This window comes from Calypte anna, chromosome 8 (assembly GCF_003957555.1).
Source record: "Calypte anna isolate BGI_N300 chromosome 8, bCalAnn1_v1.p, whole genome shotgun sequence".
NCBI classification, from domain to species: domain Eukaryota; kingdom Metazoa; phylum Chordata; class Aves; order Apodiformes; family Trochilidae; genus Calypte; species Calypte anna.
In genome coordinates, this window is record NC_044254.1 from 21394850 (window position 1) to 21407684 (window position 12835).

At 38.8% G+C, this 12835-nt stretch overlaps 1 protein-coding gene across 1 annotated transcript in view; it reads right to left on the reverse strand.

The window, feature by feature from the left end:
• TESK2 (testis associated actin remodelling kinase 2) overlaps window positions 1-12835 on the reverse strand; it is an 81998-nt gene that overhangs the window by 23763 nt on the left and 45400 nt on the right. The window contains exon 5 of the mRNA XM_030455581.1: window positions 1327-1473. Coding sequence (XP_030311441.1) covers window positions 1327-1473 — 147 coding nt within the window. The remainder of the gene's footprint in view (window positions 1-1326; window positions 1474-12835) is intronic.

Sequence of the window (12835 nt, forward strand, 5' to 3'; positions counted from 1 at the left end):
GGGGTAGTAAGGGGGGAACACCAGGTTATCTTTTTTTATTATTTTTATGCATCTCATAGCTGCACATTCCAAGGTAAGTGAAATTGAGCTTTCTCAGTATATCCTGTCAAAATGACATGACTCCATGTCTGGGCATTTTTCATAAATTAGATATTCTTCTTATAGAATTCTGCACTTTTCACTTGAAAGGACATTCAAGGAAGTATTTAATTACTTCACTGGAAAAAGTCCTTCACCTAGCAATTTATGTATTTCCCCCTTGCCATCCCATGGCTAAATGGACATTTTTCATCTGTTTAACACTGCACTGAGGTAGCTTTAAAAAACCTAAACCTAGATGGAGGACTGGTAGTCACTCCCATTTGCAAACACACTGTGCTGCATTTTATTTTTAAAAAACATTTCTAATCTTAAAAGATAAAATAACATTATTCTGGATGCTTTTGACTGACCTAATGTTATGAAGTCTTCAAGAACAATTTTGGAGTACTTTCATGTTGCAGGCCCACACTGAGCTTAAGTTTATTAGCTCCAGACAGCAAAGTCCTCAGCACAGGCATCAATGGATGGCAAGACTCCGTGTGAATACAGGGGCAATTTGTTCACAGAGCTTAGTGCTACTATGTCAATATCTCAATCTGAGTTTGAATTAGCTGGCTAATTCAGCCAACTAAATTCATATAAGATGTCACCAAACCTGTTCAAACAAATCCATATCCATTGAAAATCTGCCACTGAAATATCTGGGGGAAATTTTGAAATTGGAAAATTTTAGGCAAACTAGTTTGACATTACTGACTTCAGAAATGAAAGAAATACAAACCAGGATTGTGGACAACACTTACTGCTAAATTAGTGATGAAAAGTCACTCTTGCTACTGAAACAGATTTGTGAAATACACAGGGAAACAAAAGCAATGAGGAAGTTTTATAGTGCAGTTGTAATGATCTCCTCACCTTGTGTTCTTCATATTATTGACCTATTCCAAATGCTAGATTGTTATGCTTATTTATCTGGGGATTTAAATGCTTTACTGAACCATAATTCAGAACTACAACTTTGCAGCTGCTTTCTGAGAAATCCTCATCTGAACTCATTTAAAGAACCACCTTCCTTCAGGATAGTTATTACTCCAGTTCCCCTCCAAACTATCAATATGTATTTAAGAACATTTTAAACCTACAAACTCCATTTCAATTTGTTTCTCAAAAAGTCTTAGATCACACCTTGTACCACAGTAGTTCTTTGTTGCAAGGAGGAGAAAGAACCAAACCATCATTTATAGTATCTTCATTAAAAAGTAGACTTAGTTTTATAAACAGTACCTTGGATGTAAGGTCGCGGTGGAAAATGCCTTTATAGTGAAGATAGCTGATTCCCATAGCAATGTCATATGCCAGTTTCACCCTTACTATCCAGGGCAGATGCTGGTTACCATCTAGTAGCTGTTCCAGGTTACCACAGTTGATGTACTGAAAAGACAAAGAAACATTTGTAATTCCACTCCTGACAATATATGAAGACAAATAATGAAAATGCATCATTACGCAAGTGTCCTCAGCTCAGTTACACACTTTCTTTTTTTTTTTTTTTTTAAATGGCTAGGCAGGCAAAATGTTCACATATCCAAAGGCTGAAAATGCCTCCCTTCACCACCTGTACCAATACATTTATGTTAAAGATGCATGCAACAGCCACCACTGCATAACTTTGTTTTTAAATACTGGTATTTAAACCAACCCTTCAAAAACTACCTACAATGTAGTAGCACCCTCTCATTACAGTGTGAGGAAAATAAGGACAAACAGCATGAAGATTTGGCTCTCAGGTAGAGTAAGTCAAAAGAGAAAGGTCTAAGTACCCAAGTGTAAGCCATGGAGCCTGGTCAAGTTCCAAAATATCAATTCCATAAACAACTTCAAAGAAAAATATTACATGTTGCTGCCAGCTATGCTTTTTCAGTGCTGGCAGTATCTACAAGTCCTAACTGGCAAACTTTCCCGCTGTGTTCAGTACTACATCAACACCATCAGAGGGTAGACCTCATGGAAAGAACCTTACATTAGGTATAAAATAAAAGTGACAGTGAAACAAAGCAGCAGCCAAATCATACTAAGTAATATAACCCAGTGTTAAGACACAGGAACTCCTTAGCTTCTCAAATAATCATTACAGCAACATTGGGCTTATGCTTTATGTATAGACCCTTTACACCACAACTGCAGTTATGCCATGTTTGAGTAGCTTCTTGTTCCATTCCAAGCCCCAATCCCCTTATCAGCCACAAAGCAAGCAGACTGGCTCACCCCAAAAAGAAAACCCGGTTGCTATGCAGTGTCTCCTCTCAAGAAAATCTAAGGGATGCAGAAAGGATAATTTGCTCCCAAGACTGGTCCAAGTGTGTAACACTGTGGCAGGCTGCACCAACTTTGCTCCTCTGTGCCAGGCAGTCCTCCAACACTCGCAAGAGGCTTTGCTCTTTCCTCTGTCATTCAATGCAACAAAATATTTGCCACCATTATCACCTTAAAATATAAATTGCAAATGTAGCTGTTGATATTTCAAAAACTTTGAACTTGCTTGTATTTTCTTGGGCTTCTTTTTTTCTTGAATCCTGGGGCACAACTCAGATGTGATCCACACATCATGCAATGCTGACCTCCTCGGACATAAGCCAGACACTACCAGTCAATCCAGGGGTCGTGGCTTATCTCCTAGATAGCCTACAAGAGACAGCTTCTTTGTTACAGGCAGGTCCTGTCTTCTTCTGAGATTATAATTTAATTCTGAAAATCTTTTTCAGCAGATACGCAAGTCTCACAGGTTACTATTTAAGTAGGCTAGATTGTTGGGGCAGATGATGCACAAACCAATTTTAACTGTCTCAAAGCTTACCGGGAGAGGGCTCCCCTGCTCCCCTCTGCTTCACTGCACATCCCTCGGTAGCTGCATTCATCCCAGCCCACGCACAGCAGCACATTTCACTGGCAGTCCAGGACATGACCCCTCTCTTTCTCTTGCAGATGCTCTGTCAACTCTTGGACAAGCCGGGAAAGTTCACAGGCAGCACACGGACACAAAACATCCACATCCTCAGTATTTGCTTTTCTCCTTTTAAATACTAACCTTTGGCCCTATCACCATGCTGTGTATCCACCTTTTGTCCTTGAGCAACAATCATGGCCAAGGGTGAGTACAAGAGTTATTTCTTTGGACTCAATGTTCTTCACAAAATGACTGATTGACAATTAGCTCCAGTCTGAGCCAGACATTAGGGCTGGCTCCAGCTACCTTCTCCTATCAGAGGATGCAATCCCATACAAGGTGCCTGGACCTAGGATATATTCTAATATTTAGCAATTTCATGTTCTTATGACTATTTCAAGATGCTGTTTCTTTTGCATTAGACTAGTAGGAGAAATATTCCCATGATATATAGGAAAGAATTCAAAAACAAGGTACAGAGAAGCAAAATGCTTCCTCCTAATTGACTATTTCTACACCAGATAGGCAAGAATTATGTATTTTCCAATTAGGCAAGCAGAGCTCTTTCACTCTAGAGTAATTTGACTGACGTTTTAAAAAGCATTGTTCTTAGGTAGTAAAATTTTACATCAAGCTGTTCTCTTTTGTGCTGAAGATTATTTATTCAGAAATTTGTTATTAGTGCATATTATTTTACAAAATAAAATTCCTGATGGCCCCCCTCCAAGAAAAAAGACAAACAAGACTTAGCAATGATAAAAATCAATGTCCAGGGCTGCTATAGCCCAGGCACTGCAGCTGGGGGGAAGGGAGCTGATCAGATGACTGCACTGGAAACTAGAAATTGCAGGCTGGTGCAAGCCTGAGATCCAAAACAACCTGTCCCTTGTACTAGGAGTCTGTGTGTCAAGAGAGCAGAACAGCTCTGGAACAGGTCACTCAGAGGCTACGCAATGTCCATCCTTGGAGATTTTCAAGACTCAACCAGACAGAGCTGCAGCCAACCTGACTTAATGTTGGAAACAATGCTGCTTTGAGCTCCTCCAGCTTTGATCTTTCTCGTTGCTTTTATTTGAACCCCTAAGGGAGCTAGATGACCTTATAGAGTACTCAAGAAAAAAACCAAAACACTGCATAGTATCATTCAATTTTTTTAGTTTATTTTTTCAAAAATCTCAAGTTGCTAGCATGCTTAAGAAAAAAAATGCTGAGTAAGATTTCTACATGAACTTCATATACACATTATACACTCACACATTCTCATCCTTGGAACAGTGCAAGTAGCACTTCTCATCCAGTTGTGTTCAAATCAGAACAGCATTGACCAGCCTGGAACAGAAGGCACCAAAGCACCTAACTCAATAACCCAATTATAAAGAGACACCAACTATCTCAAACCATTTCACCTTTCTGACTCAGCAGTATCAAACCATTCATATGGCACTACCATACTTGTGTTCATTGGCAAGAGAATGCAAGGAGGAAGGGAATCACTGGCCTAGCTTTATATTTTAGTTAGTGTTACATGGTGCCATAAAATGACAGTAATTGCTCCAGAAATGCTGGTATACAAAACAAGCAACCCATTAGAGCACTGTCATATGCTGAGATGTGACAATAGCTAACTACTATTCTGAGCATGTTTGTGCTTTTCTCTTCGATAGTGTAGTCTACAGATTTGATCCAGTGGTGCCATATTAGCTAAGTGCATCTGATATATCTCTTCCCCCAGCATTCATCCATACAAATGGGCTTGCAGGGTCACTCATCCATCTTAACAGCAAGGACTGGATCCTAGCATGGGCTGAATGAAAACTGACACACACATATCTCAAAAAAGCTGCAAGAGCAACCATCAAACCTGACTAGCACACATACAAAACCCACTAGGCCTCTTAACTCAGACTGCCACCTGGCAAGTACTCAGTAATTTATTAGAGATGCGAGTTCTGGCGTTGGCTCTTATTTCTAGTGTACTTCTATGAAACACAGCAGGTTAATCATCAAGTGAACAACTGAACTAAGATTGTCCTATAGACACTTTTAAGACTCTTGTTGATCTCAGGTTTTAGCTGGCCAGCAGGTAATACTTGCATGCAGAGTCCTGAAATGTCCCTAAGACAAGCAACACAGAGTTCGGTGTTCCCTCGGTGTCCCACAAGTAACCCAGTTCTTCCTATCGTTCAGGCTGGTAATGCAAATAGCCAGCCTGATGGACTTTTTTTTCAGAGTCCTTCAACAACACCTTTTCAAAATAGACAAAAATTATGTTCATTATTTCCTAATTGCCAGTGCAACTGAAAGAAAAATGCTCAATCTCTTACTAGCACAAACCAGCTCTCTGTGGTAAGACTATCCTAAAGGATAGTAAGCACACTTCTCCCAAAGAGAATACTGGATTTTATTTTGTGCCCAAAATGTTTCAGTGCTGGTACAGTAAGGTACAGCAGACACATCATCTCAAGGCATTATTCTACTACTACAACAACAACCATTGCATAAGTTTACAAGCAATTGGAGCAGAGATCCGATCAGGCTATTACAATGAAACCAAAGGACGCTACATTTCATAGAGACCTCACAGATAAATGGAGCAGTGTTCAGACCTTTTTAAGCTCTGTATCATCAGGTTGCAGTGAAACAGCTACCCATTATTCCTCCTGCTAGCTTTTTGTCTCGTAACAGGATACCAACACTCAGTTAATCTGGTTGTGTAGTTTTAAAGTAACTTTTTTAGGTTGTTCACTACAACTCAACACAACAAATTGAACAATGGCTTAAAAGACCCTGGCATTTTAGCCCAGGAAAATATTCTTTCCTCAAAAAATTACCTGTGGTAAAAGCTCACACTTTTGTTACTAGAATGAAAGTTGAACAAAACTGTATTTGTTACACTTCTCCCAAAACTTCTGAGGAAAAAGGGCGGCAGTTTCTTTGAAGGACAAGTTTCCCAGAAGCTCAGCCAAACACAGGTGCTTTCTGGATCAAAGAGCATTGAGGAGGCTTCTGATGAATTGATTATAGCTTAATTCTATTATATGCAAACAACAGTATATTACCCTTTCCCACGCAACACTCAGAACATAGGGAAACATGCTATTTTAACTTAAGAAAATAGGATTACTTCCTTGCAAGACACTTACAGTCACATTATCAGACTCAAGCATGTGAAATGAGGAATGGGATGAAATTTGGTGTATAATGGTACTTACAGCATTACATACTTCATTTCAAGAAAGACTAATATGGGAGTTAGACCCTTTTAAAGAAAAGGCACATCAGATTCTCATGATTCTAGCAGTTGTTGCTCAAAAATAAAGACTCCAAATATTGCCACATCTGAGAGGTAAAACTGAAGGGAACTGCAAGAGTTTTCAATTCTACTCTGAAAACCAATGCTGCTTTGATATGTAGGTCTAGTATAAATCAGCCACCAAACACTGCACAGGAAAGCCAGAAAAAAAGTTGGCCTACTCTTTACTCAGCTTTAAATGTCACTGGTTGACATTTTAAAAAGCAACAGATAACAGCAAGACACCTCTTTAAATTAGCTCAAATGTTACCAAAGGTAACACATTGACTGGTTAAAAAAGTAGCTGTGGAAAGTACATTTGGGATGAAAAACCAGATGAGGTAAAGAATAAGAGTGCTGGGAACCCAAAACTCATAAAGACAAGATAATGTACTGGAGAAGCCCAATGAAGAGAGCAGGCAGAGAAGGAGGAGGAAAGTGAAACCAGAATCACAGATGCAGCATCTTCACTGTGGAGATGTCAGAGCAAAAGCCAGACTATGTAGCTGGTCTCTGAGAGACCCTGAAAGCAAAATAGTAACGTTGCAGACATCCACCACAAATGTACTGAAGCAATGTCAAAACAGATGGAGCTTGCCTCTGTGTATTATTTCTAATGCTGGAAATAAGGAGGTAGCTCTTGTGCCAAATAAAAGGAAGTTGAGATCTTTACACTCAGCTTTCTGCAGAAGTTAAAAACCAAAAGTTTTAAACTACCCATTTCAAGGAGGACACAACCCAATCTTCAGCTTTTATACATTTCACAGTCACCTGCCACACTCAGCACTCTGACTAATTTGAAGACTTCTGGATGCAGACAACAAGCCAATGTACCCTTCTGCCAGGACTGGCATAATTAGCAACGGTGGGAGGACTGGAAATTTCATTTCCCCCAGCTGTTTTTATTACCTTCAACCCTGCAGAACTGGAAAAGAAAGATGGTATCAACACATTCAAAACTATGAGATACAAGCTGATACACTGAGACCGACTACCAGATAAAATTATAAAATTGGCTTTGAAGTTAATTCATATACCTCCACTTGGTTAAAACAAAAAACAAAAACAAAAAAAAACAAAGCCAAAAGCACACAAATAAACAAAGTTTAAAAATCTACAATCGCCTTATCCAAGTACTGAACAGTCCATTTCCAATTCCCTTAAATATTTAACACATCAGTTGCCCCAAACAAAATAAATTTAACATTGAAACAGAGCAAGGTGTATGTTTAATTTGGGCTGTATATTTTTGGACATCATGTGAACTAATGTTGCCAGGGAGCAAACCACAAGTACTGAGAGAGTCAGAACACACAGGTGAAGCAAGCACATTTCTGAACAAAATTCAAACAATTTCGTGAAAGGGTCAAGTGGCTGGGAAAAACAGTCTGACTGAAAACATAGAGGAAAAGCCAAGTCTTCATCTAAAGACTGCTTTTCTTTCCTTCTTCTCAGCTATTGAAAACCAAAGGGAAAAAAGCCTGTAACCCATAGTCAAATTCTCTTTTGCTTTTCAACTAGTAGAAACAATTCAGTTCCTTAATAAAAAGAAATAATGTATCTTCTTTAAAAGTCTGAACCATTACAGGATCAAACTAAACTTGCTCTTAAAATTGCAAGCTATTCATAGAGGAGAGGACAAGCTTCCTTATGCAATTGCAATGGCACGGTTGCTCATCACAACTTGGGTCCAAAAGCCAAAAAATGCACCAGATCTACCCCTGTGTCTCCTATGGCAGTTTTGCCATTGATTTACTGATTCACTGGCTCCTCCTTCTGAAAAGGCATGTACAGGCATGGCTTGTTTTATAAGGGCAAACAAGAATTAACATGCACTAACTCAGGAAGGAGCTATAATGAAAACCATTTGTTGCATTCCAAACATGTAAGTGCTGGCATGGAAGAGAATATGGCAAGATTTGTCTTCCTTTAATTCTCTGCATATAACAGCTCTTATGGTCAGCACGCTGAACTTAGCCCCTTCCTGTCATTCCATTCAATCAAAATTTAATATTCACTTACATGCCTGCTGCTAGAAACAGATTACTGTACATAAAGCTTCAACTGCAGGCACAGAGCATCAATGCACTATTGCAACCCATATGTATGAAGAGTTTGAAATATTTGAGGAAATAAGCTTATTTTGCTGGAACAGGAAAACACTCCCAGTGTATCTATACAAACTGACCTTGATAACCATTTTTCCTGTAATTATATTTGTAGAAAAGACAGAAAGCAAAGAAGGCCAGACAAAAACCCTGCATTTATAATCTGGAGTCTCAACCATTTGGATTCTAAGTAAAGCCTACTTTCATAGCAGATAAGAATCTGGGATATGGCAAGCTAGCAATGGCATAAATTAACACCCAGTCACAGAAGAGAACGTACCTTGCTGCTGACACAGGCAAGAGAAACGGCGTCTCTACAATAACACTTCTGTTGAGAGCAAAAGGCTCTATCCATCATGACAGCATTTTGAACACACTGTATGTTCCATTCTGCCTAGAAGTAAGCTGTAGTCCCTGACAAGGAGCCTCTTACTTAAGTAAGTTCTTTCTCACCTTCCCCACAAAGATCCAGCAGCAGCAGCCCACAGATTACATGCTGGCAAGATTCCAGATAAATAACCCTATTTGCTTCATTTTTTGAAGTCTGAAAAAAAAAAATCTACAAGGACCTATTGAGCACCAAAGTTGGAGCACACAAACACCTCTCAAACTTTGTTTAAATTCTTCACAAGGAATACTGGGCTTGGGCTGTTTCAGAGTGCCTTTCCAAGCCTCAACACTCCATCTGTGCTGCAATGTCCATTTACATTTGAGGGTATTTCTTGTACAATTCAGTTTCTGAATGGATGGCTACAAAACAGTTAATTCAAGATTACGCTTCCTGGGGTCCAGAGAGAAGGGTGGGGTGTGTGAGGGAAAACAAATCAACCAAATTTACTTGAAAATATGCAAGAAGATAATCCCAGACAAAAAGTTAAAGAGCCCACATCACAGTCTCCATTTGGACTGCGTATCTCTTCATACATATCAGTAACAGGAAAATCCAGTCTTCAAGGCAGGATTCCATGCTCCTCCCCTCATACCATAATAGTTTAGAAGTTTGCATCTTCTCAGTCATATTAAGCTAGGCATACCTGTAGGATACCAGAAAGCAACAATAAAAGAACTGAGGGAGTTGCAGTTCAAGAACATTGTTCTTTTTTGCTTGAGAAAATGGCAAATGGTCCAGTAGGCTGAGAGTAAGTGTCAATAGACTGATACTAAAAATCCTTCTGCCAAAAAACCCCACATGGCAAACACACCCACACCCACCACATGTTTACCACACACAAGCAAGGAAGGGAGAGAAGGAATGAGACCATGAAGCTTGCTGTTTGCTGTTCAAAATTTAACTGCCTCTTATGTTCTTCTATCCTTGAGGCATTCTGAGGAGGAGGAAGAGGTTGCCACCAGGAAGATATTTAGCAAGCATTCCTTAGAGCACAACATATTTAGATGCATCTATCTCAATTAAAATAATAAATGAAGGTTTCTTGTGCACTATTACAGGCTCTAAAGTGATGAAACAAGTCAATCATCTTCCTACAAGAGGAAAAAATAAGAATTAAATCCAACCTATAGTCTGTGTAGCCAAGATTTTAAAAAAAGTAAAAGAAAGAAAGAAGGGGAGGAGGGAGAAGAAAGGGGAGGGAGGCTTAATCATGAGCTCTTATGTTTATACACAGGCCTTTAAGAAAAAGACTAGAATTCAAAAGCTTGCATATCTAGAAGTTCTCACTGAAATAAGTGGTTGCTCATCATTTCTGATCTAGCACCTGCATGCATAAATATAGACTGTGAGCCTGAAGTTAGGCTCATACTTTCAAAGTCTTGGCTTCTGTCTTCACATGAGGTTTTCTTTAGTGTCTCTTATTATAGTACCTTTTACATCTGAACTTTCTTCTGTCAGAACCCACCCTTCTTGCCTAACCACATACTACAAATACATCTAGCAGTCTCCCTGTGCTTTCAGCACAATGCAGGGTTTACACAACCTTCACTGCTTGCCTGCTTTCTGTAGCAGAGACTCTCTCTGCAGAACTATTCTCAATGTGTTAAAGTTACCTGGTCACCACCATCCCACAGTGGTTTTTCCCTTTAACTGATCTGCCAGCACTTCCCTGCTGAAAGTCTGTAAAGCCAGCTTGCATCCTCCATAAACCAACATTTTTTTCAGCTTTCTGTTTCCCACAACTGAGCTTTCTACTGCAGCTTTATGAGAATCAATTCTAACTTTCTGTAAAGCCCTGGCTTTACAGACTGTCCTCAGAACAAGTACTGCAACCAGGTACAAAAGCACTTAACTTCTGTCAAATTAAAGCTATGGCACGGGGAGTCTGCGGGGCTAACTTAGCACAACTAACCCAAAAACTGAGTTTAAAAATTCATCTAGAGTTTAGTGTTTTTCTGGAAACCCTGGGTCTTCAATCACTTCCATCAGACAAGAGATGGTGAGCTTTCATTAGTGAAAAAGTAAGCAACCATCAGATGCAGGAAAAAAATTTGAAAAGATCACATAACTTTAATAAGGTCCTTTCCAAGAACCTGACTTCTGATATTTAAGTACTTTAAAAAAAACAAAGCTACAAATCAGACAGACTTTGTTGAAACTCCTGTGGAGGGCTGTATCATTTCTGCTGGAGATAGAAGTAAAGGGTCAAGCACACCACATATACCACATCAGGCAGCAAGAGTATGAACTGGGGATGGAATTTCAGCCAGAACACTGTATTTCCTGCCTCCTGTCAAAGAAAGCCAGGCCCCCTTGTGTGATTTTAAATGGACTTTTTTGGTTATCTGCAGCACATCAAGCTGTGTTTGGGACTGAAGTATTTTTTCTTTTTAACTAATTCACAAAAATATTTGGTTCCCAAGAATAATATAAATAAAGTCAAGAATATGTACTTTGTCTTAACTTACGCAAAATAACTTCAGTCTTAGACACACTACTTTTTTGTGTCAAAAAATAATTTATGAAGCATTAAAGTTATAGCATAAGGTTTAAACAGTGTGAAATTTTCCAAATACCAACAATACCCTCTCTTTTCTACAAGCTTTTAAACTCCACATATTTTGAACAGTCTAATTTACTTATTATATTTGCCACATTTAGATTTAATTTTGTATCCATTGATTCATACATATAAGTCAGGTTTACTTCTACATTTAATCAGCCTAATTCAAATCTCACATACAAGGCAGAGTGATATGTACCAAGGTTTGCAGCTCTCCAACTGCTGGAACCACCAATCATCTAGGCCTCATAAAAGTGCCCACAGCATTATTAAACAAAATTGAGACCTCTTTGGCTGTGATACCATGATGTGTGCACTCACATTCTTCTAACCCCCAGTCAATCTTCCTAGAGCTGATAAACTAGAGTGAATTGCTGCTAGAAATGGGACAATATTTTCTCTTTTTCACATACCCTTTCAAAAATATAGTTAGGGCAGACACCCCCTCCTCCAAACCAATACCAAAAAATTACATAACCATAAAGTAGGTTAGCCTAGCACTCTTCAGTTACTATTGCATCAGGGCATGGTTGCTTCTAGAGCTACCTGTATTTCCTGACAAGAATCCATGGCACAGGAATCAGCCCCCTCAATTCTGTGAGCTGGGAAGTGTCAGGTATGTTAAGCTGTTTATATGTGGATCTCTCAATTTGGAGAGACATGCTGTTCTCCTATAAAGAAAATGAATCCGTGGGAAAAAAGGACATTGCTTTGAAGATGAAATAATATGATGCCCTGTATAACACAGAGAAAGGATGAGAAAGACCTGGCCATGAAGCATAAATCTACATTTGCATTCAGCCACTTTTCATAAATTAAACTGAGAACCTAAGTGAAATGCTACAGCAAAACTGAAACTGACAATCCATATGCTGTGAAGAGTGTAAAACTAAGACCAAATATGGCCCAGGTGTTGACAAGTATATTTAAAATTCTATTATGAACAATCAAGAGATGAAAGGAAGTGTCTGCACTAAAACAAGTTTACAAAAAAATTGTAAATGCTTCAAACCCATCAAGGATGTGCTAGGAATCATTTTGCAAGCAACATAGGAACAAGAAAAAGCACATGGTCTACATGTGGGCCTGAACAAAGATACTAAAATAGCTTATTTCAGATACACACACACATCCAACTATCTAATATTCAATTTTGAGTCTTTTTTTAATGTCACAATAATTTAAGAAAAATTTAAAATTATAATTAGATACAATAAATCTGAAGCACACATCCCCCCAAGGCCTATAACTTAAAAAGTTCAGTATCTTTAATATTTAAAAAAGACATCACTAGAGACTTGGTTTGCCATGTTATAAACAGATTTATCTCAGAATATAAATGCTCACTTCCTAACTTTTTGGCTCTAATAAAAGATCCTACTACCTAATTCTGTTTCCTTTCAGCAAGACAGCTGCTGTGTGCAGCAATGAAGGTGATGCTTCCAGCTCTTCCTTGCTTAGCCCTGGTGTTCATGCACAGTGAAGTAGACAGCAT